Here is a 16,931-nt window from a genome sequence, read left to right as displayed (position 1 = left end):
AGCCGTAAGAAACAATCTATTTGTAGTTCATGCGCTTGCGACACGTCCGTCTCTCGTCGCTACCGAAGTAGCACTGACTCGAGTCGAGTCGATCGGCGGGTTTCAATCTCACATTTATTATACAAACGGCGGGTAGTACAATACATATAATCCAAAAGGTGGGTACACAGTAGTACAGTACAAAGGTACAGACTCTATGAGTAAAATCGTTAACGAAAATGTATTTTAACACAGCCTTTCTAGAGATTTGTATTGTAAAGAAACTGCAAATTTAAGATATATAAATAAATATATTATCCAAACTACCTTTCAAACTTATTTTGTTAAGTAGTTTTTTGTCGTATGTGTATTAATTACAATGTTAAATCTTCATTCTTAACATTAATCTATGGCACGGTTTGATTCTAATCGCCTCTCAGAATTAGATTATGTTATAGATCAAGTAAGAATTGGTAGTCACCATGCGCCTTTGACAAGAAATTACCGCACATTATTCTGTTCAAATACATTATCATTTCTATTAGATTCACGAAACATTAGAGGTGCACCTGATTTTAGAACTCAGAGCTCTGCATAGTAATAATGAGACATTTCTGATCAATTAATTACGTTACATTACAAGACATTGTGTTGATGCATACTATATTTCTGCTAAACTATTTCTAGTGAGTGTAGGTGCCTGTAAAAAGGACGATGTCTTCATACAGGATGGCGAACATGAAAGGGCGGTCCACTTTGAACGGTAGCGGGGGAGGGGGCACGGAGTCTGAAGAATAGAACGTCATGATGAAGCCTGGAAATAACATACAAGAGACAAAAATTTATATATTTTTAGGGCTTCCGCAATTTTGAGTAACGTCACTAGTCTAATTAAGCTATCCAAATCAAATCTGCAAAATTTTACCTCTATGGGAAAACGGGAAGAGCATTTGATCCTTACGCGCCACATCTACCACATCATTTATCAGCCCAGTTTTCATGTCAGTCTACCAAATGATAAGTGGGCATATACTTACGTATATACTCGTGTGTTTCATATAAAGTTTTATTTTAGCGAGTCCCCTACCTTAGACTACTTCCAGGTGTAGCCGTCGTGTACACCTCTAAGCAGTGTATTCTGTAGGTTCTGGTGTATTCTGGTTTGAAAATTACTATTAAAACTTAGTTCTCAATAATCGCTTCCATAGTCGATTTAGCCTTTTTTTTATAATATAATAGCAGACGAGCATGCAGTCCACCTGATGTGGCTACTGCCGCCCATGAACATCTGTAATCAACCCCAGATAGGATTAGATATTCCTACCGGAGGTCGGCCACAGATGCGCCGCTACCCCTGAGGACTAAGCTGGAACGCCTCGGAAAAGTCTGTCTCCCTTACCACACCCTTCAAACCGGAACACAGCAGCGCCTAACACTGCTGTTATTAGGTAGAAATAGGTGTGGCGGTGGTGCCGCCGGAGTTGAACCACAAAGGGTTCTACCACCTTTTATAATATAATATACCACCTACTTTAGATCAGGAAAACCCGTTTATCGCCTAGATCTTTTCTGCTGTGCTATCAGGTTGAAAAGAACCAGGCGGTAGAGGAATCCTCTACGGCACTATCGCTAGGTTCTCGAGTATCATCAGTTAATCAGCATCGAGTATCATAGCAAAAATCTTGAGTTACCAGTGAAGGCTCCGGCCGTGGCGCCCTCCTCGTCCACCTTGACGAAGGCCTCCTGGAAGGCGCTCGACACGCGCACCGGCGCCTCGCGCACCACGCCGCTCGCGCCCTCCGTGAACATGCGCGATACTCCCACCTGGATATATTACTTTTATTGGCAAATCTGCTCTGATATTTGTGTATCTTATAATTGTGATATTTGTACATGCAACTGGTTTTACCAGGCAACGATTACATAAAACGAAAAAATCTTTACCTTCGGAAGAATGTCTTTGAGATTGTGGCTACTCTTGATTTCGAATTTAGGCATCTCGAATGCAATCTTTCGTCCTGCTGGTCTGAGGTTGAAGACATCTTCAAGAATTCCTCGCTGTGCCAGCTTCTCCACCACAGCCGGCAGACCGTCCTTCTCGTCCGGAAGCACAATTATCATACGGAATCCCTTTTCTTTGTACGGCAGCTCCACCATCTGTAAGTAAACTAGTTAATAAAATAGACGATTTTCTTCCAACAACTGCCGACAAACTGACCTACAGATTGTAAATGTTGATTTTTTCGAAGATTTCTTTATTGAATAAATGAAAAAAATATATATATATAATTTCAATGATGATAGCATCAAACCTGTAAAATATTTATGAATAAAATTTTGTACATAAAAATACGAAGAACGCTTTTTTTAATTAAACAAAATAACTTACATAAAACTATTATCACGAATGCAGTATTTAAAACTTCATTATCCTCTTAGGTTACCATTTTATAGATGTGTAATGCTATGTATTATAATTAGTACGCTTTTTTAAATCACGACATTGATAAACATAACAACAAATTATACCTTGGCTCCAATTTCCTTATTTTCGAGGTAAAACAGAGAACCCAGTAGTTTCATCATTGGTTTCTTGACTGTCGTCGTCTCGTCCACGAAAAAGTCTTTCTCTTCGGTTCTCTCCGCGTTGAATGGGACATGCCAGTGGCCCTTTAAATAGTTTAAAACCAATTACTTTTGATTATTATTGCACCAAATTCTGGTGAATTATAGTGAATAGAGAATATCTGTGTAACTTAACGATTCGCTTGTAGAGTTCATTACACCGATTGGACACAAAAGTAGGTTTGAGTTCAAACTCGCATACAAAACCATGCACTTACTTAAAAATGAGGGTACCATTTTTGTTCTTGGTAGTGGCAACGCGTCTGTATTTTTCTATATTATGGAGTTTGTTACAGATATCCATGGACGGCGTTGACCACATTCCATCAGATGCTCATTAATATTTCAATTACAAATTTTCAAAATGTATGCGTTTATAGATTGTTTGCAATTCGAACTATCGTCAGTGAAGCTGTGTTTCTAACATATGAATACCTTTGTCTACATTGTCATAAAAATAAATATCAGATATGCGACCGTTTTACAATAAAACTGAACAAGACAAATATGCAACATACCTGGAAGAATATGACGTTAAAAAGTGCTAAGGCTGCGTCCTCATCTATGGTGCCTTCATTTACGGGAGAGCTTATGTGACCCTTGGTTTTATCTTCAGCCTGGAAAAAATATAGTGTTAGAAATGATGGTAAGAGTAAAGAAATTTAATTGTCAAATGCGGGTATTAACTAAAAGTGGGCGTATAAAAGGGCACTGTAGATCGTCTACTGGGTAGTTATTTTCCGATTTATTTATTTTGATGCTTGAAGAATTAAGCAATATTTTTTACCCAATTTTAATATCTTTCGTTCTGGTAAGTAGATTTTTTTACACACCCACTTGTTGATGGTATCCGCTGTTTTCTTCTTCTCCGCGAAGTTAACTCTTTCCACATCGCTCTTGTAGGAGCGGCTGGCCACGTCGGAAAACTTCTCCTTCAAGGTGTACTGGTCGGAGACGTACATCTTGTTGGTCAGCACCAGGTAGCTGGGGTCCATTGCTGAGAGCCTCTCGGTCAAATTGGCGTAATTATCTTCGAGCTACAACGAATATTTTGTTAGAAATAAAATCTTATGTATTAGTTTGTATTGAACCTAATTCTTTATCTCTTCTATCTTCCTTAGCACAATTTCCAAACCAGAATACTATTTTGACATAGCGTTTGACATTGTTGGTTATCAGGCAAAAATAGGCGGTGGTACCACCGGCGGAGAACAACGAAGGGTTCTAGGGGTAGTAGCACTTTTAAATGGTCGAGACAGACGTCTAATGTGTATGCGTTTGTGTTTCCTTTGGAACACGTAGAAAGCGATTAAAAAGATAATTAGGTATGGTGACAAGAATGGAGAATTTTCTACCTGTTTGTAGTCTGAGTTCCCCACCAGGTGCAAGATTTCCTCCCTGTTTTCTCCCTCGGCTCCCGCAGAGTACATGGCGAGTAGCGTGAGGACGCCCAGAGGGGACGCTATCACGTTTTTATCTTTGGCATCCTGGAATGACTCCTGGGGACATGGGCACAAGCTTTTGATCAATATAACTTGTTCTTTTGTTAGGAGTCGCAGAAGAACTTGCAGAATGTAGATGGTGCTTTCAGGATCGAACTGCGAAAGATCCTGTATATCTATCTATAAATGTCTACCAAATTTAAATTCTACCAAATTTATAAATTTCTATAAAATTTAGGTATGAGCAGTGGCGGATTTACCAGCAGGCTGAGTAGGCTTCAGCCTAGGGCGGCATATTTTTGGGGCGGCAAATTTTTTTTGCTAATTAGGAAGTTACTTCGTTCATGCCTTAAACGTGTCATGAACTGGCGTGACGAGCAAAAAAAAAACGGGAAACGTATCATGAGCCAGCGCGGCGAGTAAATAAAATAAGGGAACCTTGTTACGAGGTGACGAACAAAAAAAAAAAAAACGGGAACCGTAGCATGAGCCAGCGCGGCGAGCAAAAAAAAAGGGAACCGTATTACGAGGTGACGAGCAAAAAAAAAACGGGATACATGTTCTAAGCAGACGTGGCGACCAAAAAAAAAAAATTAAACAGGAGCGCAAACTACCTAATCCGATAAACTACCTGACATGGCAATATGACAATTGTAGAAGCAGGGGCGGCAAAAACTGTACAGCCTAGACATTAATTTTTTTTCAATTCGCCACTGGGTAAGAGGATCACAGATCGTCCCCCGATGAAACGATGACCTGAAGAAGACGGTGACAAATAAACAAATAGTTTGATGGTTGATGGTTTGATTGAGTGGCGCCAATCAGGGAAGGGATAGGTCCAATAGTTACCTTAAAAAGATAAAGGTTGGATCGTTAAATATTTAAAATTTTAAATACTTATATATTCACGGTGTACGTCACATTAGGTAAATATAAGTTCATACTTCATACCTTCAGTATCTTCATGGACGCTACATCGACGGAGTCTCCCAGTGGAGTCCTGTGGTATGTAACCATTTCAGGATATCCAAAAGTCATTGTCGCTGTAAAAATGTGAAAAATGGCTGTGAGTTTTGTGATGTAAGTAATCTTAATTAGGCTACGGTACATTTTAACGCCATTTTTTGGATTGTAAGTAATAACAGAAGATATTTTTTTTACTTACCTATTACATATTTACTTATATTGTCCTCATACAAAAAACTTATTCATTGCAAGATTTTCATATTTGTCCTACTTCCGTCTTTTCGCTAATCCTTAAAAATCCTTAAATGCCCACTTAAGAAATGCATCGCTAACGGCGAAGTGTTTCTATAGGAAATAATATAACATAACGTTGCGGTAATTCGCAACGATAGATACATTTCTGTTTCTGATGATTAAATTAATAAGTTATTTATTTTATCTTAAATGTTACAGACATCGGCAATCAACATAATGTTATTGCGTGTAGCATATAAGAAAGTACCTACTTGTTGTATGTAGATAACATATTATAAAAAGTTTCTTGTATTCGGAGAAGGAAAATAAATTCTTAAAAATATGTGCTTATTTATTACAAAGAAATAAGATACGGAAAGTTATCTGAGTTAACATTAAAACAAGGCATGTGAGATAATTTCAGTTTTGCAAATAACAGATTACAACAGATAATTACGGAAATGTAAACAAACTTACCTAAAAGCGATAAAATAATAATCAAGCGTTCCATTATCGACATTGTCTGGACGAGTGGCACAACACGACTGACCCGCGGATCATACATATAATGTACGTAGGATAATTATCAACACCGGTAAAACTTAGGATAAATGAAACATACCCATGTATTATGTAATACTTTAAAGTTATTGACAAAATTATCTAATATTCTTGTGAAACTTATTACAGCCGGTGGGTTTCTTGGAAGTACAATCTATACATTCTGGGAATACGATCAATTTAGATGACAAGACATTATGTTGATGCAGTTCATATGTTCGATAATCTATTTCTAGTGCGTGTAGGTGCCTGTGAAAAGCACGATGTCTTCATGCAGGATGGCGAACATGAAGGGGCGGTCCACCTTGAACTGTATCGGGAGAGGAGGCATGTAGTGTAAGGAATTGGGCACCTTGATGAAGCCTGGAAATAACGTACAAGATATAATAAATTTATATCGAAAAAGTTTTAAAAAATAAGATTTTAATAATATCATTTTGATTTTCCTATTTTTCTCGAAAACCCTTTCATCTTAAGTATACTAATATCACATGATATCATATCACATAAGCAAGTATCACCTTCTTAATAAGCAAAAAACCTCAAGTTACCAGTGAAAGCTCCCGCCGTAGCGCCCTCCTCGTCCACCTTGACGAAGGCCTCCTGGAAGGCGCTCGACACGCGCACCGGCGCCTCGCGCACCACGCCGCTCGCGCCTTCCGTGAACATGCGCGATACTCCCAACTGGAAACAATACAATTTTGTTGTGTAGAAGAACCCCTTGTATTTTCTATCATAATCCATGCATACATCTGAAGGTGGTAGAACCTTTTGTTATTCGACTCCGGCGGCACCACCGCCACACCTGTTTCTACATAATAGGTAACAGCAGTGTTAGGCGCTGCTGTGTTCCGGTTTGAAGGGCGTGGTAAGGGAGACAGACTTTTCCGAGGCGTTCCAGCTTAGTCCTCAGGGGTAGCGGCGCATCTGTAGCCGACCTCAGGTAGGAATATCTAATCCTATCTGGGGTTGATTTCAGATGTCCATGGGCGGCAGTAGCCACTTACCATCAGGTGGACTGTATGCTCGTCTGCTACTCCTATATTAAAAAAAAAATTGGAGTGTCCGTTTTTAATATTGAAATAACCGCTTTTTACTACATGCATATGAATACATACACCAAAATATATTTTTTTTAATTTTTGTGTCTGTCTGTTTGTTCTGGCTAATCTCTGAAATGGCTGGACCGATTTTGAAGGGACATTTATTGGCAGGTAGCTGATGTAATAAGAAGTAACTCAGGATGCTTATATTTTAGAAGTAGCTGTGCCCCTGTTTCTTTTTAACGCGGGTGAAACCGCGGGACACAGCTAGTAATAATATAAAATGGAAAAACAGCTGGTGTTACCAAGCCAAGGTTATATTATCATTTACCTTCGGAAGAATGTGATTGAGATTGTGGCTTGTCTGGATTTCGAATTTGGGCATTTCCAACGCAACCTCTTCTCCTGATGGTCTGAGGTTGAAGACATCTTCAAGTATTCCTCGCTGCGACAGCTTCTCCACCACGGCCGGCAGACCGTTCTTCTCGTCCGGGAGCACAATCACCATACGAAATCCCTTTTCTTTGTACGGCAGCCTCCACCATCTGATAATAAAATTACCTATTTTATTTAAGCATCTTTATAAAATTTCAATTATACAATCTTACCTGTAAAATATTTAAGAACAAAACAAAATAACTTACATAATACTATAAACGCGGTGTATTATTTAAAACTTCATTAAGATACATTTGATATCTTTGGATACTAATGTAATGTAATTTTTAATTACAACATTGATAAACATAAAAGTATAAACGTACCCTAGCTCCAATTTCCTTATTTTCGTGGTAAAACAGGGTTTCGAGTAGTTTTATCATTGGCTTCTTGACTGTGGTCTTCTTATCCACGAATGTCATGATTTCCGAATTTAATAAATATTTTTATACAATTTTATACTAAAACCTTATAGGTATAGAGTATCCGATCTGATAATTGTGACATTTCGAATTAAGAAAAAGGAAGAATAGTTGTCACTGTCAGTGTTTAAAAATGGAAGTTAGTGGGGCGGGAGAAAAATACATTAGATCAATGTTATTTTATGTTATCCTGATAATATGTTGTGTTGAAAATGTGGAAATAAAGCAAACCAAGAAAGGTTCATTAAAGCAATAAGTGATGATGGAATTAAGATGGTGTCAAATATATGTAACAGTACAACCTGATGTGATCAATGAATAAATATGTACTACATAAAGGTTGTTTTTATTACACTTCAGAAGCGGCAAGAACCCAAAAAGAAGCGGAAAGAACTCAAAAAGGCCTGTATAAGTTTTTATGCATTATGTTAAACTCTTTATATAGATGTTTTCGAAGGTACCTACTTATGTAAAGTCTACCAATTCGCACTGGACCAGCACGGTGGACAGTGTGACTGATCCTTCTCATTCTCAGAGGAGCCTCGTGTTTGGCACAAGGACAGTAATGGGTTGATGATGATGATGATGATATAGATAAACCATTAGGTATTCTTGCTTTTATGAATTGTTTTTAATTGATGAATTCCCTGTTTCCATGGTTGCAATGAATGAAGATGCTATTATTTGTGTAAAGATTCTCTTTAACATGTAATGATGATGTGTCAATATGCTTTTAATATGCTAATATTATACTTGGATGTTTTCAGTAATGGTTACTGGTGAACTATGTTTGTTCATTAGGGTAGATAAGAGGCCAGTAAACTATGATTGTTTACCAGGTTATTGTAATGGGGTCGGTGGACTATGCTTGTTCACGGGATTAAAGGAATGAAGCTGTTGAACTATGATTGTTCATGGAATTAAAGGAATGAAGCTGGTGAACTATGATTGTTCACCAGTCTAAAGAGGGTAGTGGGCTATGTTTGTCCATGGGTTTAGAATGATTTATTTATTATTTTTGGTATTAAAGATTTACTTACATGAGAAATGGATACATATATTTACATGGAATTGGATATTTTTTATTAATATTTTCATTTAATTCAATACTCTCTCAAATGAGTTTATAATATTATAAAGTTATATTGATAAAATAATTGTATGAGACTCACTACAGATTTGTATAAAAGCATTTATAAATGTTTCTTAATGAGAATTAGAACGGACAATGTCCCAAGTATACTGTCTATGTTTCAGAGGAATAATGATGTTTAATAATGAATTATGTACTCCACCTGATACTCTTTAAGGCGCCATTTCAAGTCGTGTGGTTGAGATATTGAGAGCCAAGAAGTGGACATATTAAGAGTCTGAGTTCCATCTCATGCTCGGATGATGAAGTTTCGCTTTAGAAGATACGACGAGCTTATGAACATATTTTCTACCAAGGCCATACAATTAGGCAATAAAACTTGATGTACCTGGGTTTACTCCAAAAATATGAAGAACTAGCTGACCCGGCAAACAATGTGTTGCCATATAAATTTGGTGAACAATCCTTATCACTTAGGGGTATGATTTCTATGATTCTTTTTTATGGAATAGTCAATAATGTTATTTTTTTTCATTAGGGATGACTGAGAGTGTTATAAACGTAGGAGTAGACAAATGTAATCAGAAAGCTTCGAATTGCTAAGCTATCGGGAGTTACACGTGTTATTGTGAGTCAATCATAAAAGATAGACATATGCTGTTGTGGGATATTTTTTATATAATCTATAAATAATCTCTGCTCCTATTAATTGTAGCGTGATGAAATGTTTACTATATCCAGATCAGGAATATTAAAAATAATTGTACAAAGTTTCGTTAAAATCCGTCCAGTAGTTTTTGTTTCTATTACGGTTATACATACAGACAGATGGACAGATAGACAGACAGACAGACAGACAGACAGACAAACAAACATTTTACTGATTGCATTTTTGGCATCACTATCAATCCCTAATCACCCCCTGATAGTTATTTTGGAAATATATTTCATGTACAGAATTGACCTCTCTACAGATTTATTACAATGTTATCTTGGAATATGATCCGTTGGGTGGGACATAGCTATTTTAACACTAGCTGGAAAAGAGAATCTTAACTAATATTTCATGATAAACTATAAATATTGAATTTGTGCAAAATTAGTGGCAAATTATTTTGATTATATTAAGTATATACAAGATGTTTGTGTGATTTTGTTTGCGTGGATTTAAAAAAAATGACAATTAAGTATACCTACAACATCAACTATAATGCTTATAAGCACACCCATAAACTGAAATTAACTGTCCTGGCATATCATGCAATGTTACGAAGAATAGGTAATTCGGAATTTAAATTGTAATAACTTTTGTGTTAAAGTATATCACTTTAAATAAAATTAAGACTAATGTTAACTTGGTTTACTTAAAATTATTGGTTATCCTTTATGCCATTTCAAATACAGACAGGCAAAAATTCTAAAAATGTTGTAAATTGATATTATTAGTTATTCTCATGTCTTCTAAGTATTTTCATGCACAAATAGTTGTATAATATGTGAAGTTTATATTCTTATCATATAGAATAGATGGTATTCCTCACCGACCAATCAGGAATGGAGAACAGGTATTAAATAGCTTGGAAGTCAATGATTTACTGAACCTTCCATCTTCACAATAGCTTCAACCTTTGATTCAAAAAGACTCCAAAATGTATTTACTAAGAAAAGGTCATCTGGAAAACAATGTTTTAAAAAAAAAAAGCAACATCAAATCAACATCTTGCTTTCTTCAAGTGTGAGAATGGCTATTAAAAAAAAAGGGTCCACACATGGAGACATGTTTTATACTATATCTATACTATAAACTAAATCTATATGACTATGTTATACACTAAAACATTTAACATTTAATTTCCTGGTTGGTATTTTTGAACACTGAAATAGAATTAAGTACTAACTTACTAGTAAGTAAGTCTAGACTTAACTGGACTTAGTTAAAATTTATGACAGTGCCCTGTTGCTAAGGGTTTGGATTTGGGGCCAATCATCAGTATTTCCTCTCTTTAAATCACATGTCAATGAGAAAACGCAAGAATGGGTCTGAAATCCAGACTGCATCGATAATTGAGCTAACTTGACAGATTTGCCATTTGTTTATGTTGTTAGAGATAATTTTAAATTCATTCAATTTCAAATTTGTAATTTTAAATAACAATGTTACAGCTGTACTATTCAATGATTCAGCTCTACTGTTAAAATATGTGAGGAAATTCTAATAATTTAAGATCCTCTGCAGTGAAAACCTCACTTAAATTTTCTTGTGTAACTGATGTAGAAGTTGTATATTGATGTGAGTTATTACTAAATTTATGTAGGTTATAACCCAATTAATTATATCAACCCTATTGACCGTCACACCATGAACGTGAAATGTTCATAGAAGTTACTGATGACTTTATTTGATCAAATTCTTATGCTTATAGAGAATAATGTAGTAACCAATCTATTTCTGTGAGTTTAAAATAAGTATATTTATTTTATTGGTTCTCATTAATTGTGAAATTATTCACAATGTACAATTATTTGGGTGTTTTACATCTGTTGAGAGCATTGTGGCAGTTATATTTTTATTGTATCCCCTGCATTAGGCATATGAAATCTCATTGCAAGTTGTCGAGCATAGACAAAATTATAGTAACTACATAATGTAATATTTATGAAATCCACTCATTTCAGGAGTTGACTGGTTGTTTTAGCTCATTGTATGTAACTTTGATAAAAGTATTTCTAATGATAAAAGTGCAATCCACTTTTTATATCTTTTTCAACATAAAATCATAAAATCGAATTATCATCATAAAATCGAATTTGTTTGTAAATAAGTAATTGTTAAACATCTCTCATACATAGTCGCTGCTTACAGAAATTTGTCTTAATTATAAAATTTAATTTCAATTAAATTCGAATATAATTTAAAAAATTTATAATAATTAAATGTCACGTAAATATAATGTTGTGTAAATAAGTCAATTTACAACTTAAAATTGCCCGGAACTAAAACTTCGTAAAAAAAAAAGAGAGTTATAGCAGTTCTTATATACATATTTAATACGTATTAAGTTTGTTTTTAAATACCCGAAAATGTTCATGCAGGATTTAATAATATGACACTTATGTTGTTATATATTGTAGTAATTAATTGATACTCTTTAGTAAAATTATAAACTGAAAAGGTGTACAAGTAGGCATTAATGTGGATATATCTTTATGATAATCTTTTCAGATTTTATTTTAAAGAATACAGCACGTGATTTATATGTGATGTGAAAAGTGAAGGAAAGATTAGATACTATTTTGGTTTTTAAATGTGGTTTACTCCAATCTCTTTAATTTAAAATAATAAATTGCAATATGTATTGCTTGCATATTTTTGGCTCTAAGACAAGTTCTTTGTTAATGGGATTTCCTCAAAACATAATTCGTGAGGCAAGAAAACTATTGTCGTATACTTATGTCGTTTACTGCTGTTTCAATAAGTAAATTTAGTAGTTTTTTTATGATATGTATGGAAAAAGGATATTTTATTATAAATACTTAAGTAGTCCTAAGAATTTAAAGCTTATTGTGTCATCAATAAGTATAATTAACATGTTTATTTCTCTTGGTGAATTTAATGATTTTAGCTTTATTTATATTCATTGTCAGAATATTTGTTTTAAATCTTCATTGGTAAATAGAAATGTGCCATCATCATCGAACAGATGACTCATGATTTCCATTTTTAAAAATAGGTCTATTAAAAAAATGAAGGCTCCAAAATAGTACCTTGGGGTAGACCATTTGTTACCTTTTTACAATTCGATTGGTGGTATTGTGAACTTTTTGTTGTTATACATATTTAGGATATCCAATTACTCTCTTTCCGGTAGGTAAGAATAAATAAGATCAAAATTGAGAGTTACTTTGAGTGTTGTACATGATCAAGGGCTTTTGTGATATCTATGAATAGAGCGACAACAGAAAATTATAAATTGCCATATTTATGCTTTTATTTTTTTCCATGATCATAACCGTTGAGAACTGGAAATTTGCTTCAAGGAAATAATAAATACTAATTTAAATATATTTTTCAGTCTTTTTAGAACTATGGCACTAGTCATAGCCCGAGATATTTGTATTTCTCAAATATTAATTATTAATTTAATACCTCGTTAATGAATAAGAACAAACAATATTTGTTACATACAGAATACATGTAAACATGTTTAAGCTTTCTGGGTTTGTTTGATAATAGATTTAAATCGTTTAGCTTACACTTTTGAAATAGTGTCATTGTTATGGTTTTGGATGTTACATTCTGTTGTTAGTATATGTTACATTTTGTTTGTATATGTTAAGTTTTTGTTGAGATAAACCGCGTAGGTCGTGATTCCGTTGAAATAACGGATTAAATTGTTATTATATTTTAAATGATAATTAATTGATTACCTACTTTGAGTTTTTTTTGAAAGAATTGTTTGTTTCTCATCATAATTGTAGTATGAATTATGGAAGTTTAAGTTAATTAATTTCATGCGTTATTTTTTATAACCATGCAGCACCTTTATACCGTAATCTGTTAATTATGATGGATATTGTACTAATTATTGTTTTTTATTGTTGCTGTTGTGTTGGTTTAGTGTTATAATCCTACAATTTTAAATAATATCGATTGTCATACCGAATGTCATGATTTGTAGGTGATAAAATAAGCAGATACTATTTCGTTTGGACAAAGTTAACTGTAGTAACTTTAACAAAGTTGTCATTTATTTGTAATTGAAATGTGTTTGAAAGTTTTATTGTATGATGTAAATTTATATAATATTATTAACTTATGAGGATTGTTGTGTGTGCCGGGAGGCGACACACTGTCGGATGGCCGAATGTCATGATTTCCGAATTTAATAAATATTTTTATACAATTTTATACTAAAACCTTATAGGTATAGAGTATCCGATCTGATAATTGTGACATTTCGAATTAAGAAAAAGGAAGAATAGTTGTCACTGTCAGTGTTTAAAAATGGAAGTTAGTGGGGCGGGAGAAAAATACATTAGATCAATGTTATTTTATGTTATCCTGATAATATGTTGTGTTGAAAATGTGGAAATAAAGCAAACCAAGAAAGGTTCATTAAAGCAATAAGTGATGATGGAATTAAGATGGTGTCAAATATATGTAACAGTACAACCTGATGTGATCAATGAATAAATATGTACTACATAAAGGTTGTTTTTATTACACGAATTTTTTTTTTCTTTTCGGTCTTCTCCGCGTTGAATGGGACATGCCAGTGACCCTATAATGCATGGTAATGTAAGGGAGACATACTTTTCCAAGGCGTTCCAGCTTAGTCCTCAGGCGCATCTGTGACCGACATAAGATGCAATCCTAATCCTATCTGAGTTTGACCTACCTTTTTTCTGACATCGATGTAGGTAAAAAATGTCCACATTGTTATGAAAATCCAATAAACCACGTAACAGTTTTACAATAAAACTGAAAGCGTCAAATTTGGATCATACCTGAAAGAATATGACGTTAAAAAGTGCTAAGGCTGCGTCCTCATCTATGGTGCCTTCATTTACGGGAGAGCTTATGTGACCCTTGGTTTTATCTGCAGCCTGGAAAAGGTAATAGAAATCAGTGTTTAAGGTCAGCTTGCGGGAATTTTGTTTAAAACCCAAAAAAAATATTTATTTCTTTGTCATACGTTAATCACCTAGTTCATTTAGATTTGCGATGATAATAATTTTATGAATACAAGCCGCCCTAAAACTTAAAACTCCTTATTTCGTCTATTAATACGGGCATATAAAACTTTAATAAGTAAGTAGGTAGTAAGTAGTAAGTTTTTTTCATATTCATCTCTAAACCCTTTCATTTCATACCCATGGGCATAACTTACCTAATGGGCGTGCATAGAAAACATTGAATCGCCATATCCACATAATGGCAACCACCATAGGGTTTAGAACGGCGTCATTAATCTATTCATGCATTGTCAACAAAACTTAAGGTGTAACCGTAGGTAGGATTCAGCTCGGATCCCGTTAAATTTTCTTAACTTATAATATTTGACCCTTTCTTGCGTTATGGATGTAATAATTTTATGAATGAAATGTTTTAATTGAACAACGGAAAAGTCTACCGTCAAGTTTAATTTGTATTTCTGAATATCACTGCAGATTTGGTATAAATACATAATCGATAATTCCTACGTAATTTTATAATTTCTTGTATTCTTTTTACATACCCACTTGTTGATGCTATCCGCTGTTTTCTTCTTCTCCGCGAAGTTAACTCTTTCCACATCGCTCTTGTAGGAGCGGCTGGCCACGACGGAAAACTTCTCGTTCAAGGTATACTGGGCGGAGACGTACATCTTGTTGGCCAGCACCAGGTAACTGGGGTCCATTGCTACGAAGTTCTTGGTCAAATTGGCGTAATTATCTTCAAGCTGAAATTAATATTTGTTTTTATTTTTTATGAAATTTAAATAGCTAAATTCGTGTAGCCAGTGTTCTCCAAGAACATTCAATGTATCCAATATAGGATATGAATCCTGGTTACAAGTGCGTTTTTAGATACTCCTGAGGGCGCTTTATGTGCCTAACCTAACAGTCTAAAGTAACAGTATAAAGGTGATAGCCGCATTTAAAAATGCGGCTATCACCTTTATAAAGTTAAAAGATAATTGGGTATAGGTTCTCTACCTGTTTGTAGTCTGAGGTTCCCACCAGGCGCAAGATCTCTTCCCTGTTTTCTCCCTCGGCTCCTGCGGATTCCATGGCGAGTAGCGTGAGGACGCCCAGAGGGGACGCTATAACGTTTTTGTCTTTGGCATCCTGGAATGACTCCTGGGGACATAACAAGGCTTTGATAAAATTAACTTGTTATATTTATTAGAAGTAAATAGAGGATCTTGCAGCATAGGATTCACCACCTAATGTTCGTCACAGTTTTATTGCTAATTTGTTATTTCTTAGAATTAGTTGGCGCGTCGTGGGATCTTCTTTAGTGCTCCTTTCAAACAGAACACAAAAACGCTTGACAATGTCGAAATGTATGTTACGTAACCCAGAAATCAGGATGCCGGTGGTGCTCCCGGCATCGAACCGCGAAAACTCCTAAATATCTATCTTAAAATGTCTATCAAGCTTAAGTAAAAGAATCGCAAGTCGTCATTAGATCCGATAAAACTATTACTTTAAGAAGACATCGAGATATCAATGGATTCAGAAGCATAGAATTTTTGGAGTGGCGCCAATTAGGGGAGGGCTATCCAGCGGTTGACCTTAAAAGGCTGAAGGATGGATCGATGAAATATTCATACTTACGTAATATTTGGTAAGTAAGTGTACTTACGGTATGTGTGTACGTACGTACTCTTGCTTTTCTCTTCTATGTTACTTACTTTCAGTATCTTCATCGACGCTACATCGACGGAGTCTCCAAGTGGAGTTCTAAGGTATGTTACCATTTCAGGAAAATCAAAACTCATTGTTGCTATGGAAATATGAAAAATGTATTGTTGTAAGTATGTATGTATTGTATGGCAAAAAGTTTTAAAAACTTTCGTATTCTTCAAAAAATCCTACCCCTATCACGGGGTTGCATAAAAACAATTGGTTCGCCATCTTGGATTTAGAATGACGTCATGAACCGAACTCATCTCTCTATCTCAAGTTTGTAAAATTTCATATTAATCGGTTAGGTTTTATTGGTTTAAAAATAAGTTGCAAGACTTAACTCACTGAGTCAAACTATATAGGTATACCTAGTTACCCAGTGCCTCAATTTATCTCTCCTCCTAGTGCCCAATATAAAAGGAGCAGACAGCTACTTACCTACTTACTCACCAAGTTACTTACCTAGTAATAAATTAGCAGTTGCAATTTAACACCGATTTATTTATGTACTATTTTTTCTGATTTTATTTACAATGTTACACTTTACGAGAAATACGCAGACAATAAAAGACGGGCCGGCAGCCGTCTGAGGTGCCTTATAACTGGGACCAGACTGAAACTGAAAGACGTCGTCGTTCAGTGAAACTAGCTATTTGAAAACTTTCTCCCTATAACAATTTAATAACCCCTTAATTTTCACCCAAACCGCTAAATTCGATTCGCCCATGAACAA

The 16,931-nt window shown here is 34.9% G+C and overlaps 3 protein-coding genes across 3 annotated transcripts; all 3 read right to left on the bottom strand.

Moving 5' to 3' along the window:
- Positions 1 to 270: 270 nt before the first annotated feature.
- LOC140752161 (antichymotrypsin-1-like) lies at positions 271 to 5,835 on the bottom strand. The gene is made up of 9 exons (XM_073086347.1): positions 5,724 to 5,835; positions 4,998 to 5,089; positions 3,960 to 4,103; positions 3,438 to 3,641; positions 3,123 to 3,221; positions 2,509 to 2,649; positions 1,924 to 2,136; positions 1,671 to 1,803; positions 271 to 793 (listed from the first exon to the last, which is right to left on the bottom strand). The coding sequence occupies exons 1-9, from the start codon at positions 5,809 to 5,811 to the stop codon at positions 663 to 665; spliced, it is 1,245 nt and encodes a 414-aa protein (XP_072942448.1). The 5' UTR covers positions 5,812 to 5,835; the 3' UTR covers positions 271 to 662.
- Positions 5,836 to 5,848: 13 nt separating this feature from the next.
- LOC140752163 (antichymotrypsin-1-like) lies at positions 5,849 to 6,527 on the bottom strand. Its single transcript, XM_073086350.1, has 2 exons — positions 6,359 to 6,527; positions 5,849 to 6,170 (listed from the first exon to the last, which is right to left on the bottom strand). The coding sequence occupies exons 1-2, from the start codon at positions 6,474 to 6,476 to the stop codon at positions 6,040 to 6,042; spliced, it is 249 nt and encodes an 82-aa protein (XP_072942451.1). The 5' UTR covers positions 6,477 to 6,527; the 3' UTR covers positions 5,849 to 6,039.
- Positions 6,528 to 7,151: 624 nt separating this feature from the next.
- On the bottom strand, positions 7,152 to 16,290 carry LOC140752563 (antichymotrypsin-1-like). Its single transcript, XM_073086902.1, has 6 exons — positions 16,204 to 16,290; positions 15,503 to 15,646; positions 15,043 to 15,246; positions 14,312 to 14,410; positions 14,009 to 14,085; positions 7,152 to 7,395 (listed from the first exon to the last, which is right to left on the bottom strand). The coding sequence occupies exons 1-6, from the start codon at positions 16,288 to 16,290 to the stop codon at positions 7,152 to 7,154; spliced, it is 855 nt and encodes a 284-aa protein (XP_072943003.1).
- Positions 16,291 to 16,931: the final 641 nt, after the last annotated feature.

Source organism: Epargyreus clarus, unplaced genomic scaffold (genome assembly GCF_041222505.1).
Source record: "Epargyreus clarus isolate Ecla_fem2 unplaced genomic scaffold, WU_Ecla_fem_2.2 ptg000024l, whole genome shotgun sequence".
NCBI classification, from domain to species: Eukaryota; Metazoa; Arthropoda; class Insecta; order Lepidoptera; family Hesperiidae; genus Epargyreus; species Epargyreus clarus.
Note: the sequence above shows the minus strand (reverse complement) of the source record. Positions and strands in the feature narration are given on the sequence as shown.